At 33.9% G+C, this 14,388-nt stretch overlaps 2 protein-coding genes across 4 annotated transcripts; one reads left to right on the top strand and one right to left on the bottom strand.

The window, feature by feature from the left end:
* Positions 1-983: 983 nt before the first annotated feature.
* On the top strand, positions 984-2,320 carry LOC133306550 (uncharacterized). Its single transcript, XM_061506883.1, has 2 exons — positions 984-1,133; positions 1,788-2,320. The coding sequence occupies exons 1-2, from the start codon at positions 1,070-1,072 to the stop codon at positions 2,027-2,029; spliced, it is 306 nt and encodes a 101-aa protein (XP_061362867.1). The 5' UTR covers positions 984-1,069; the 3' UTR covers positions 2,030-2,320.
* Positions 2,321-9,218: 6,898 nt separating this feature from the next.
* On the bottom strand, positions 9,219-13,924 carry LOC133306522 (immune-associated nucleotide-binding protein 9-like). 3 transcript variants are annotated; one of them, XM_061506849.1, is made up of 6 exons: positions 13,679-13,828; positions 12,987-13,241; positions 12,608-12,885; positions 11,543-11,707; positions 11,321-11,452; positions 9,219-9,616 (listed from the first exon to the last, which is right to left on the bottom strand). In XM_061506849.1, exons 2-6 carry the CDS (start codon positions 13,219-13,221, stop codon positions 9,416-9,418), a joined length of 1,011 nt encoding a protein of 336 aa, XP_061362833.1. In that variant the 5' UTR covers positions 13,222-13,241; positions 13,679-13,828; the 3' UTR covers positions 9,219-9,415. The 3 variants fall into 3 exon arrangements, with proteins under 3 accessions (XP_061362833.1, XP_061362832.1, XP_061362831.1); XM_061506848.1 differs by lacking the exon at positions 13,679-13,828 and adding an exon at positions 13,903-13,924 and having other exon boundaries at positions 9,221-9,616; positions 11,321-11,455; XM_061506847.1 differs by having other exon boundaries at positions 9,222-9,616; positions 11,321-11,455; positions 13,679-13,827.
* Positions 13,925-14,388: the final 464 nt, after the last annotated feature.

Genomic DNA, 14,388 nt, shown 5'->3' with positions numbered 1-14,388 from the left:
CACACATATATATATATGAAGGATATTGTAACAACCAAGTTGTGTTACTACCATGTTACTACCAATCAATCTTACCGTTAGATCGATTATGTTGATCTAACGGTTATATTTATTTCCATCTTTGTATGGTCATGATTTTCTAAATTTAATACTTTATACTTATTTCCACCTTTGTGTGGTTATGATTTTTCATATTTAATGCTTTCACTTTAAATATGGAGAATCATAACCATACAAAGATAGAAATAAATATAAACGTTGGATCCACATAATCAATCTGACGGTAAGATTTATTGGTAGTAATATGGTAGTAACACAACTTAGTTGTTACAATATCCTTCCCCATATATATATATATATGATGGAAGATATTGTAACAACCAATTAGTGTTACTATCAATCAATTTCATCGTTAGATCGATTATGTTGATCCAACGGTTATATTTATTTCCATCTTTGTATGGTTATGATTCTCCATATTTAACACTTTATATATATTTTCACCCTTATATGGTTATAATTTTTCATATTTAATGTGAAAGCATTAAATATAATGCTTTCACATTAAATATTTAAATATAATTCTCCATATTTAATGTTTTTCACATTAAATACGGGAAATCATAATCATACAAAGTTGAAAATAAATATAACCGTTAGGTCAACATAGTCGATCTAACGGTGAAATTGATTGGTAATAACACTAATTAGTTGTTATAATATATATACCACTCAACAACAGATGTAAATATCGATTTTAATTATTTTTTGAAATTAGTCAGCTTACTCTTTCTCTTATTAAGTTTTGATTAAAATAATATAATTGTATGCATTTTAAAAGAACAAATACTAATTCATTCTTTATTATATCAATAAAGAGAAATTACAAAATTAAATTACGTGTCTTAAAAATGTTAAAAAGAAAAGAAAAGAAAATAACGTAGCTGAAGTTTGACGTTAGATCGCAGTTGTGAAAAAATTGAAGTAACCCCTCAACTAGATTTTGTTTTGAGAGAGAGAGAGAGAGAGAGAGAGAGAGAGAGAGAGGCGCAGAGAAGAGAAGAGAGGCATGATGCGAGCCCGAAGATCTCTGCTCTCGGCCTTGATCTCTCTGCATCTGCAAATCCTATCTGGTATCTCTTTCTCTGTTCCTTGTATTTGTGTATTTCTGTTCTTCTTTCATCTTGTTGAGAATGCCATTGTTTACAATGAATGCTGATTCGAGGGTATTCAACAATTTGTGATTATTTGGTTCCAAGGTTTGCTTTGCTATAAAATAAAATTGAACAAATGGCTTATCTGGAGATTCTAATAATATTCATATTTGATCTAGTAACCGACACATTGAACTTGCATCCTATCCTTTTCTGTGCTAACAACGCTACCAAGTTATCCTTCCAAAGGAATGTTCATATAGCTATTGGATTGTCCACAGTTAGTTATCTCGCACGGGCACGGGAAAATTTCACCTGTTAATTTTGATTTATATATATAATCCGCTGAGAAAGATTCGTTTTTGGATAGGGGATAGTGTAGAGGACAGGAAAAGCAAATGTTTTAGCCTTGAAATTTTCACAATTTTCACAAGTTAATGAAACATTAATTCTGTCTCACAAATAGTGACAGATAAGCCTTTGGCCCAATGGGTTGTTACTTTGTAACATTATGTATTTATTCATAAATTTATTTATTTATTGTTTTAATTTCTTACAAGGATGCAGGAGAGGTTTCCCTTTCCTCTCTTATTGTGATTATTGGTGGCTTATGAAAATTTTGTGTCCTTGAAGGCTTGGCCAACGACCCATCAGGTGCCAAAAATGAAAATAAAGATGTGAATCATCATGCTTCAAGAAGCTCTGTCGGACTCAAGATAATTATTATATTCCTCGGTGTGGTGACAGTCATAGCATTCTGTGTTTTTCTTTTTAAATTATGGCAAAAGAAGAAGAGACAAGAGCAGCATGCTCGTCTTTTGAAGCTGTTTGAAGATGATGATGAACTTGAGGTTGAACTTGGTATGCGGGATTGAATACTTTATTCATTCACACTAGAAGAGATTCACATAAATTTATTGTCAACAAGGTAGCTATGCTCTTTTTCCATTAAACTCTAGCGTGGGTTATTTTGAAAAGTTGAAATTAGACACTGGGTTTGTTCCTCTCCTGGTTTAGCAGGGGAGATTTAGGGTTCAATTCCCATGATTGTCACTTAATGAGAATAACTTGAAGCAAGTTTATATTTTATCATTGTATACTTATTTGTAAATCATATATTGGTTCTCCGTAATAAGGTGATATCTATCAATGAAAAGTTTTTTTAGGGTGGCTATTCAGTTTGAAACTCTGTTTCCACCATAACACAGTGGCTCCAAATTGTATTCCTTCTGCACTTCTTATACGTAATTCTATGCAAATTTGCTCACTCTTGATTTCCTTTTGTAGCATGACCTAAAAAGCTAAGAAATTTAGGTTACTGATCTGCTATTAGACAATACAGTTCCATGCAATTACATCTCTAGTTCCCTTTATTGGAAGATTACAATATAATATTTATATACAGCTAAGTGCAGATGTAATTGTTGTTCATCCTATTGATATTATGAAAGCAAACTATGACATGCAGATAGAGGTTATGTAAATTGCTTTACAGTTCCCTTTACTGGAAGATTATAATCTAATATTTATAACAAGCAAATGAAGCCAAAGTATTTAACAGTTTGTTTAGTTTTTGAAAGTTTGTTGCAAGACTTAATTTGTGATGAAGAGAATGCAACACAACATCAACATCAACAACACCTTTAATCCAAGTTAATTGGGGTCGATGGTAGATGAACCCGATGATAGATAAGAGGAGATTAAAAAAATAAAAAATAAAATAATAAATAAATAAATAAAAAATGGGGAGGGGAAAATAAGATAAAAGACTAGAAGGGGAAAAGAAAGAGAGGGGGGTTTGAAGAGGAAAAGGACTAAAAGGGAAGGACTAAAAGGGATCATCTGGAAGATAAGAATAACAACGGGTTTTAACCTTCTACCCTGCTAATAGCTTTTCTCTATTCCGTCCTAAGACACATTGTCCGCCAATCTATATCTCACTCCATTAAGTCTTGTTTAACTACCTTTTCCCATGTAAGTTTCAGTCTACCTCTACCTCTCTTTGTGTCGAGTTCTTGGTAACAAACTTTTTCTCTGACAAGAGCATCCAGGGGCCGTCTTATTACGTGCCCAAACCACTTCAATCTATGCTCCCTCATCTTTTCAGTTACCGGTACTACTCCTACCTTTCTTCAAATATCTTCATTTCTTATCTTATCCATCTTCGTATAACCACACATCCACCTTCACATTCTCATTTCTGTTACTCCCATTTTATGCTCGTGTTGCCTATGTGCTGGCCAACATTCGGCTCCATATAACATTGCAGGCCTTACTGCTATTCTATAGAGTTTTCTTTTTAGCTTAAGGGAAATTTTGCGGTCACACAAAAACTCATATGCACTCCGTCATTTCATCCATTCTGCTATGATTCTATGATTTACATCTTCATCAATTTCACTACCTTTTTGCAAAATTGATCTCAGGTATCTAAAAGCATCTTTCTTGGGTACCTCTTGACCAAGTAGATGCACTGGGTCTTGATCTCCATCTCTTACTAGAGAAAACTCACACTTCATATACTCAGTCTTGCTCCGGCTTAACGTGAAACCTTTAGACTCCAAAGTGTTTCTCCACAATTCAAGTTTCTTATTAACACCATCTTTGGTCTCATCAATAAGCACAATATCATCAGCAAAAAACATACACCACTTGAATGTCTTTTGTTAGTTCATTCATCACTAAGGCAAAGAGATAAGGACTCAGAGCCGAACCTTGGTGTACACCTACTCTAATAGGAAAACAACTTAATGTTCCATTATAAGCTTTCACACAAGTAGTAGCCTCATCGTACATATCCTTGATTGCATTTATATACTTTAAGGGTATTTTTTTTTCTCAAGAACCCACCATAAAACTTTTCTTGGGACCATATCATATGCTTTATCAAGATCTATGAACACCATATGTAAATCCTTCTTTTTTTCTCGATATCTTTCCATCAATTAACGCATCAAGAAAATAGCTTCTGTGCTACATCTTCCTAGCATAAATCCAAATTGATTTGCAGAAACTTTGGTCTTTCTCCTCAAACGATGTTCAATAACTCTCTTCCATAACTTCATAGTATGGCTCATAAGCTTAATGCCTCTATAGTTAGAACAATTCTCGATATCTTCCTTGTTTTTATAAATAGGCACAAGCACACTCTTCCTCCAAGCATCAGGCATCTTATTTGTTTGAAGAATCTTATTGAAAAGATTGGTTAGCTAATTTATTGCCACCTCCCCTATGCCTCTCCACACTTCAATAGGTACGCCATCAGGTCTCAAAGCTTTATTAGTCTTCATTCTCTTTAAAGCCTCCTTGACTTCATGTGTATTGATTCTGCGCACAAATCTTCTATTTCGATCATCATAAGCATCCTCCAAGCCCACTTCGCTTTTATCGCCATCCCCATTAAAAGCTTGTTAAAGTAGTTCATCTATCTTTCATTTACATCTTCATCTCTTATCGAAAGTTTTTGGTTTTCATCCTTGATGCATCTAACTTGGGTGAGGTATTTACTTTTCTTATCCTTCATTTTTGCAAGGACATATATACATTTTTCACCACCCTTACTCCCAAGATTTTTATACAAATCGGCAAAAATCTTACCTCTAACTTCTAGCACTGCTTTCTTTGCATTTTTTCTCGCCAATCTAAACTTTTGCAAATTATTATCTTTGGAACTTTTATGCAAAGATCTAAAGCATTCCTTTTTCTGTTTAATTGCCTCTTGCACATCTTCATTCCACCACCATGTTTTCTTTGTATGGAATTCAATTCCTTTGCTTTCTCCTACCACCCTCTTTCCTACATTTTGGATACACATAGTCATCTCATTCCATAAAATCTTAGATTTCATGTAAATGGTTGGATGAGGTGAATCATGATCATGCCTTATATTAGAATCTTTAAAGTTTTGGAAACTAAGGAAAGAAGATTTAAAAGTTTTATTTTTAATCCAAATATATTTTTAAGATTTTATTTTATTTTCAAAAAGATATTTGGTAAGTTTTCTTAAAAATCATGATAATCTTGAGATTTTTCCTTAGTAATTGATTTTGAGAAAAAGTCTATAAAAATCATACATTGAGTCTTTCTTCAAAGTGAGGGTGAGTGAGCATTCAAGAGAGAAAGGTTTTGTGAGTATTCAATAGAAAAAGTGAGTAGAAAAAAAAAGTTTTGAGCATTCAAGTGAAAAAGCGCATTGAGCACATTATGAGTATTTATTCTTATGGTGCATTCAAAACTATAAAGAACCAATTCAACCCAAAAGCTTAAGCTATTGGGTGAGGTTACATTAATGATTTTATATATCTCAATATACCCCCTCACACGAGAACTCATTAGGCTTGAAGGGTGGACGATTCACAGGCCCACCTACCTGTGCGAAGAAAGAAATTCCACTAGAAAGAAAGTGGGGAGCGGTGAGGATCGAACCCGGGTACACCGAGGCTCAGATACCATGTAAAAAACCAATTCAACCCAAAAGCTTAAGCTATTGGGTGAGGTTACATTAATGATTTTATATATCTCAACACAAAAACAATTTGGGAACCAAAGGAATGTGAGTAGATTCGTTGAGTCCACCACTTAGATTTTATTTGTACCTATTTGCTTATTATTTAGAAGTAGTAAGATAACCAATTTTAATTGGATTTTTTTCTTGACCTTGGAAAGGGTCGTGGCTTAGAAATAAGTTGGTCTTTGTTCAGTGCGAATAAAGACGGGAGTCGTTTGACTTCGGAGAGTCTTTGATTAGACTCCGTGAGAATCCTAGGGGTAAGATTCTAGAAACCTTGAGTAAGGTTTCAGCTTAATTCTTGTACAAGGACAGAATATGGTTTATTCTTGTAATTTGAATTGATCGACAAAGGATTTTTCTCCTAATTGGATAGAGGTATCCAGATTAGGGTCGTGTTTTTTTTTTTTTTCCATTGGAGTTTTTCCCACGTTAAAATAATTGTTACTTGAGAAGAAAAAAGTACCATCAAAGTATGTAAAGACAATCAAGGATATGTATAATGGGGCTACTACATGTGTGAAAGCTTGTAACGGAACATCAAGTTATTTTCTTATCACGGTAGGTGTACACCAAGGTTCGGCTCTAAGTCCTTATCTCTTTACCTTAGTTATGGATGAATAACAAAATATATTCAAGAGGAAGTGTCATGGTGTATGCTTTCTGCAGATGATATTGGACTTATTGATAAGAACAAAGACGGTGTTAATAGAAGACTTGAATTGTGGATAAACACGTTGGAATCTAAAGGATTCAGGTTAAGTCGGAGCAAGACTGAGTATTTGAGGTGTGAGTTTCCTCTGGTAAGAGATGTAGACCAAGATCCCGTGCATCTATGTGGTCAAGAGGTACCCAAGAAAGATGCTTTTAGATATTTGGGATCCATTTTGCAAAAAGATGGAGAGATTGATGAGGATGTAAATCATAGAATCAAAACAGGGTGGATGAAATGACATAGTGTATCTGGGTTTTTGTGGGATCGCAAAATCCCACTTAAGTTAAAAGGAAAATTCTATAGAACAGCAGTAAGGCCTGCAATGCTATATGTAGCTGAATGTTGGCCAGCACATAGGCAACATGAGCATAAAATGGAAGTAGTAGAGATAAGGATGTTAAGGTGGATGTTTGGTTATATGAGGATGAATAAGATAAGAAATGAAAAATTCGACGAAAGGTAGGAGTACTACCGGTGGCTGAAGATGAGAGAACATAGATTGAGGTGATTTGCGCATGTAATGAGAAGGCCCCTGGATGCTCCCATAAGAACAAAAGTTTGTTACCAAGAGCTCAACACAAAGAAAGGTAGAGATAGACTGAAACTTACTTGGGGAAAGGTAGTAAAACAAGACTTAATGAAGTGAGATATAGATTGGCGGACGACGTGCCTTAGAACGGAATTGAGAAGAGCTATAAGCATGGTGGAGGGTTAGACCCGTTGTATTCCTATGTTTCAGATGACTCATTTTTAGTCCTTTTTCTCTTCATTTCTCCCTCTTCTTCTTTTCCCCTTCTTTTATTACTTTTATATATATATATATATATATATGGGGCAGAATATTCTTACACCAGTGTAAGAGTTAGAAGTCTTACACTCAATCTTGATCATTGATCCACTTGTATCCAATGGCTCACATTATTAAAAAATTAGAGCCCTTAGATATAAGTGGGATCAATGGTCAAGATTAGGGGTGTTAAACGAGCCAGGGGCCTTACAGGGGCCTTTGGCTCGGCTCGTGAAGGCCTGAGCTTATATGTCTAAAATTGATTGTTGGACCCAGACTTGGACTTGTATAAAAGCTCGTTTAATAAAAAGGTCTCAGGCTCCAATTTAAAAGCTCGGCCTTAGAGCCTCTCAGGCTTGCCTAATATATTAATTTTTAATTTTTTTATATTTTTTATACTTCTTACGATAGTCCTCTCTCTCTCTCCTCAATCCGTTTCATCCCATTTTATTAATTAAACAGACTTTTTGAATGATTTTATTTTATATTATGCTATTTGGATATACATTAAATTTATGAATATTTATGGAATTACTAGTGCTGTTGATTGTATACTTTGTTTAAATAAATTTTTGTTGTCTTATTTTTTTTTTAAACAGGCTAAACCAGGTTTTTATTTTTTGTAAATAAGACAGGCCACCACAGGCTGAAATTATATTCATGACAGGTAATAGGCTTGACCAGGCTGATACATTTAAATACAGGCTTAGCCTTTTAAGAACAAAGCTCGGCCCGTTAACACCCCTAGTCAAGATTGAGAGTGTAACTTAAACTGATGTAAAATGATTCTGACCCTATATATATATATATATATATATATATATATATATATATATATATATATATATATATATTTATTACTATTTTATCTATTTATTTTTATCTTTTATCTTTTTTTAACATTTTCGTATCTTTTATTTGGGTTCATCTACCACCAACTCTAATTAATTTGGGATAAAGGTGTAGTCGATGTTGATGTTGAAAATAATTGTTACTTCTTCCTTTTACTCTTTATTTTATCACAGTTGTTTGTTTTTAAATTATAAAATTTTCTATAAACTCAATTTATCCTCCTTCTTGAGTTCATCCGGAACCAACACAGATCTTATGAAAGCAAACTATGACATACGGATATTGAGTATTGAAATTGCTTCATAGGCTTCTCGCACTCCAGCAGTAAAATTGTTTTATTTCTTCCAGTTTTGTGAGTTTGTGTAACTGAAAAGCTTATAGTAGGGTAGAAGTTTCCACACAAATATGATGATAGATTGCAATACCTATGCTCATGGTGGTCTCTGCAGTACAAATTGTATCTTGGAGTGTGAGTTGTGGTTCTACAGTCTCCATAGCTCAGAAGCATCCTTGACTGTAAATTTTCCTTCAGAAGTAATGCATAGGAGAATGATTTCAAGTATAGAATTTTGTCAGAAGTTAAATAAAATTTAGTTATGCAACGCTATAAGATTCTGATAGCAACACATATATTCTTTGGAGTGATGAAATTCGTTTCATTGTAATTTTATTTGTGTCTTGGATTGAAAAGATGAATGCATTGGATTATTGTTTGTTCATGGAGAAATGAAAGATTATTGAACTAGTATATCTGTATATGGGAACTTTAAGAGCATTTATATTGATTTTGAACAACAAAAAGAAAAGAATTATCTGATTTAAGAAGCATCTTCATAGAGAACCAATTTTCCCATGAATAAGAAAGTTAAAAATGAAAAACGTTTGTTTTGATATCATTGTTCACTGAGAAAAACCACTGAATGCAATAGGGTAGAAAAAGTGTGACTCAATTTCGTTGGGACTAATACGAGTAAATGGTACAGATTTGGTTTGTTTTCATTCATTTATTTTTTTCTGCTTGTTAAAAAAGATATTTAGATTGAACACTTGGATACGAAGTTGAATAGAAAAATATTAAATAATATTGTATCCGGTCTATTACATAAACTTAACTAATTAATTATTTATCTAAAATAATGACTAATCTATAGAAACAAAGTATTTACAATAATTATACCAACATGTCACATTAACAGAAAGCATTCAATTTCGTATTAAAATGACTAGAGAAGTATGAGCGCCAAATTAAAAAGATCCCCAATCTCAAAATGCACACAGAATAATAATAATTGCATAGTAGTCATGGGATTTACACAAGCATCAACAAATGCAACAAATACTTGATGTCATGATCCAGTAGAGAAATAAAATAAACTTTTTGAAGTTTGAAGTAGGTACTATCAGAGAATAGCACAACGACTTTCACCCCGCTTGCGGAGTTCTTCATGTGCAATCTCAAGGTGTTCTCTGAGTTTCCGAATTTCATCATCTGATCTCTTTTGAGCCAACATTGCATTCTTCTCTGCCTCAAGTCTTGCAGAATGCTCTTCTGCCAATTGTTGCTCAAGCCTCATAGTTGCCTCCCTCAACTTTGATTCAACCTACAAAACCATATAATTATTCAAAGGGTGAGAGTCAACTTATTATGTTAACATATCCAATATTCCGCCACATGTGTACACTGTTGGGAGTTGGGACCTTCTTCAGAGTTCAAGCTTGGAACACTAGAAAGTAGAAAGCATAAGAATATGAAAATGACCATTGACCACAGGCAAGCCTAAAATCAAAAGAATCCGAGCCACACATATATGCTTCCTCATAATGTCTACTAATTGGCGGAGCAATAACTTCAATTGCTAAATATTTCCACACCTTGGAAAAATGGAAGTTGTTCGTCAGCCCACCCTCCAATTCTCGTCCAAGAAGATTGATAAAACTTATATAAGCAGTTCTTTCTTCACCCCAAGGCTCAATCAAACAGTGTAACCAGACTTGCCATACACAAATTCTAGACATTTCATACTTGGAAAATCTAATAAAACTCGGGTCAGATTGACACTGTCATTTTCTTGCTATACAAGTAGTAACAGCTTCATCCTTACTTTCGTAGAAGTTGAAGATAAGCTGCCCATTCTTTTAAATTCTGATGTTTAAATATATCTTTCTTAGCACCTACCCCCCATCCAAAAAGAAAAAGACAGAATCTTAACCAGAATTTCAACCCCTGAAGATTTTTTTCTACCCATCTTGCAGTTGTCATCATATAAACTCATAGAGTCAGGCTCAAATACCCAATTTTTACCACATTCTGTAATTTACCACATATGGAGGATACCCTTGAGATTACTCCAAAAAAAAAAAGGAAACATATTCTGGCTACTAAAAGAAAAAATAATTACATAATTTGACTAATAAAGGAAACAAATAATAACAGATATCTTCTATATTTACAACATTACATGCATGCACACCTTCCAAATCATCTCATGTCATATCATAATTGCGTCCTCTTACCATGATACGATTTGTATTAGGAGGGAAAAGATATTCCTTCTTAAAGAATATACTCGAATATTAGAAAGTTAGTTAGGAGGTGGTTAGTTAGTTAGTTAGATGGGTTGGTTTTGTTTGTGGTGTTGTCTTGTCTATTGGCATAGGGTGGTATTTTCTGGTATTGACTGAGAGTGTTCAGCGAGACGGGGAGTGCCCCTTGGAAGAGAAGTGTCTCTTGTATGATCATTTGTTTTTCTAATTAATAAACATGTTTCTTCCATTTCCCATTTTTCTTTCATTCTTCCCTTTTATTATGCAAGTTTCAATCTCTAAATAATCCAGAGCCGTATCATACCATCTCAACACAGTCAATTCACACATACATGTGGATGAAAACATTACATGACTAATAATGGATGCACCTTATTGTTTTATTCCTGTAAAAAATTCATGAGGCCATTGGTCTGTACATGTCTATGCCCCATGAAACGGAAAAAAAGATTGTCACCCATTACTTAATTTATGATATTAAATAAGATTTAATAGATCCTTAAGATTACATCTTCATATCAGAACACCAACAATAGCTTACCTGAATGAATGCAACTATTCAGTGAGTATAAATACTAAGTACATGCTGGTTTTATCCATAATCTGCATATTATGAACCATGCACCAATACATATATAAAGCTGCTACTGAAAATTCCATAACATTAAAGAAAGCATCACCGTGCTTAACTTCCAGAAAAATAAGTTAAACAACATCCAGATGAAATAACGAGTATCAGAAAATATGGACACAGAAGGTACCATCTCAGTAATTCGTTTTAGCTGGTCATCATATGTTTGCTGCATTTGCTTTTTAAACTCCAATACCTCTCCTTTTGAATATCCTTCCATGGAATCAACCTCTCTTTGTTGGTTATGCAGCTTCATTGCTCCCTTCTGCAGTCAAATGATGAAATTCAATGATATCATATATTATTTTACAAGATTTAAGAAACAAGATTGCGAAATTTGCAAAACTTCCACCTTCAGTTCTGTAAATAACTCATCTGTATATGGCCGTCCACCATTCTGTGATATAACCATGTTTACAAATGAGAGAAGTTGTTGTACTTGCCCAAACCGCTTCCTTTCATCCTTAGTCTTGTTATCAAAAAGCACGCAACGATTCTCACACAGAGAAAGAATTTCCTATGGTATTGATAAAAATTAATTGAAGATCAACAAAATTATTTATTTTCCATTTGAGATTTTGCAGATGGACATTCCTACAATCCAAGATACTTCAGGCAAGACAGCAAAGGAGCAAATGATTGCCAAGAAAGTGACTTAACAGCTAAAACCAGGGAAAATGCAGCATTAAAAGTTATACCAACATGAAAAGAGGGCAGGTGAAGCATTCTGAAGAAGAAGCTTCTGCTGCTCAGCTATTCTTACCTTTTTCTTTCAGTACATAATAAAAAAGTTTATAACAAATACAAGAGAACAAGTACAAGAATAGAGTATTAGATTTTCACCCTAAAGATGACCAAAAAAAAAAAAAAAAACAAGACCTAGACAACCAAGACAAGCTAATTAACTAAGCAGACTTCACCAATATTTTAAATCTCCCAAATGGCATCAGATGAGAGTTTAGGTCTGTTTGTTTGTGTGTTTTTTATTTTAAGAAAAAAAAACTCTTAATTAAAAGATATATTTAAAAAATTTATGATAATTAGATAAGTTTTTTGAAAAAAAAACAAAAAAAAAAAAAGAACTTTTCTCGGAAGTTAGAAAAAGTAGCTTCTAAAAAAACCTATATCATAAGAAGGCTTACTAATGATTAGCACAGCTGGGGAAGCGAGCTCAAGAAGGCAAGCTGAAATTTTAACACATCTATTTATTAAGGTTAAAAATCCAATGAAGCAAAAAAGAATAGCAGTTAATCTAAATTATATTACTATAGAAACCTCTAAAGGCTGCGGACAATGGCGACCTAGATAATCTTCCAGTGTCTCATCATTTTCTTCTAAGTCATCTATTTATTAAGGTTAAAAATCCAATGAACCAAAAAAGAATAGCAGTTAATCTAAATTATATTACTATAGAAACCTTTAAAGGCTGCGGACAATGGCGACCTAGATAATCTTCCAGTGTCTCATCATTTTCTTCTAAGTCATCTCCTCCAGTGAAGACCACGATCATGTAGTCAACAATTTTGCTTCCAAATAATGTCTGCAAGCTGCGTAGAGCAGTTTCTTCTTCCTGAGTAAAGCGTGTTCTAACAGAGAACACAACAAGGACGGCATGGATCCCATCCTTAGCCATATCAATGCATTTGACTATTTCCTTGCCAACGAACTCAGCTCCAGCGGAAAAATCAAACAGTCCTGTGAAACTTTTTAGGTTAGACGGTTATAACAAAGTTTCCTTTAAACAATCACACATACTACTTAACTCAAGCAAATCACAAGTTACCATGCCTTTTTACCTGGGGTGTCAATAACATTAATAGTTTGTCCATCACCCAGAACAGTTGTCTGTAATTCACATGAGGTGGTTACAGCAGAGGAGCTAGCCCTTGAGTTGAAGACCTTCCTTCCAATAATAGAATTACCTGTTGCACTCTTCCCATTGCCAGTACGTCCAACTAAGACCACAGTCCGAACCTCATTACATGAGGAAGCAAGCTCCCAATCTTCATCAATAGAACTTCCACCCATCATAAATTCAGGTTACTGATATCCTGAACCCACAAAACATTTACAAAGACAAAGCCAATTATTTCCTTTGTCCCAAAAAAAAAAAAAAAAGTAAATAAATAAATAAATAAAGAATGAGAAAACCAACAAATCGAAGCTCTCAGATAAAAACAGAACTAGTCAATTATGTCATTAAATAACAAGCTACGCAAAAATTTGTTAAATCAGGAAACCATGATGTTTGGGTTATAGTTACAGAGAACAAACACTATAAACTCTCTAAAAGGGAAAAAAAAAAAATTATAAATTAAAAAATTGGAATTTATAGAGCCAAGCAGAACGGGTGATGTAGATGAGTGAAATATGAAAAGATGAAAAAAGAACCAAAATTGAACTATAAAATCACGCTCCTCGGAAGAAAAAAGACAAAAGAAACAGAGTTATCATCATGGGTATCCATCCAGAACACGAATTCTCTAACCTAAACTGTAGGGAGAGCCTTTCTCCCGAGCATATATGCAAACGCGAGAGAGAAACCCAAATAAAAGCAAACACTAGGGCGATCTTATTTATTTAACTTATCAAAAATCACGATTATTAATATAGTGATAATTTTTTTTTTTTCGAAAATATAACTAAAAAATTATTTGATAAACTAAAATATTATTAGGAATATTGATTAAGTATTTGTCATAATCAACTAACCATTTGCTGGCAACCAGAGGGAGAGGAAGAGGATGATAGTGAACGTGGACTTATCTTCTTCGTAGAGTCCACACTCCACAGGTCCAACTTTTTTCTGTTTGAGGTTTTATCGAATTGGGCCATTATTGTTGATAGCCCACTGGACGATTGGTAGTGTGTTTAATTTGGGGGCTCGGAAGCACATTTTGGCGCCAATATTATTTATTTATTTATTTAATTTTGTCTTTTGGTGTGAGTGAGAAGGATCTTGTGTTGTGTTTGTGCGCAGCGCACGGTTATCTTACTCTTGCCGGTGCATCGGAATCCGAGTTTTTGAAATTATTGCATGGCATCCAATAATCCTTATGAAATAATGGACGATGAGGTATGGAAATTGCTAACTAGCTTCCTTACAAACTCAACAACTCTTATTTTATTTTTTGAAGTTTTTTTAGGGGTTTGATTGGGAAGCGGCTGCAAGAGAAACCGACGTGGTTTGTCAAATGA

The sequence above is a fragment of the Gastrolobium bilobum genome, unplaced genomic scaffold (assembly GCF_033153095.1).
Source record: "Gastrolobium bilobum isolate Gb01-03AN ecotype WA unplaced genomic scaffold, APGP_CSIRO_Gbil_v1 utg3223, whole genome shotgun sequence".
Classification (NCBI taxonomy): domain Eukaryota; kingdom Viridiplantae; phylum Streptophyta; class Magnoliopsida; order Fabales; family Fabaceae; genus Gastrolobium; species Gastrolobium bilobum.
The sequence above is the reverse complement of the archived record's forward strand: the minus strand, read 5'-3'. Positions and strand labels throughout refer to the sequence as shown.

Bases quoted from the DNA above. Each gene is read 5' to 3' on its own strand.
- LOC133306550 (XM_061506883.1), top strand. From the start codon at position 1,070: ATGATGCGAGCCCGAAGATCTCTGCTCTCGGCCTTGATCTCTCTGCAT. The intron at 1,134-1,787 runs GTATCTCTTTCT...GTGTCCTTGAAG, and splicing joins GCATCTGCAAATCCTATCTG to GCTTGGCCAACGACCCATCA.
- LOC133306522 (XM_061506848.1), bottom strand. From the start codon at position 13,221: ATGATGGGTGGAAGTTCTATTGATGAAGATTGGGAGCTTGCTTCCTCA. The intron at 11,708-12,607 runs GTTTCTATAGTA...TCAATACCATAG, and splicing joins ATTGTCCGCAGCCTTTAAAG to GAAATTCTTTCTCTGTGTGA. The intron at 11,456-11,542 runs GTGGAAGTTTTG...ATTTGACTGCAG, and splicing joins AGTTATTTACAGAACTGAAG to AAGGGAGCAATGAAGCTGCA.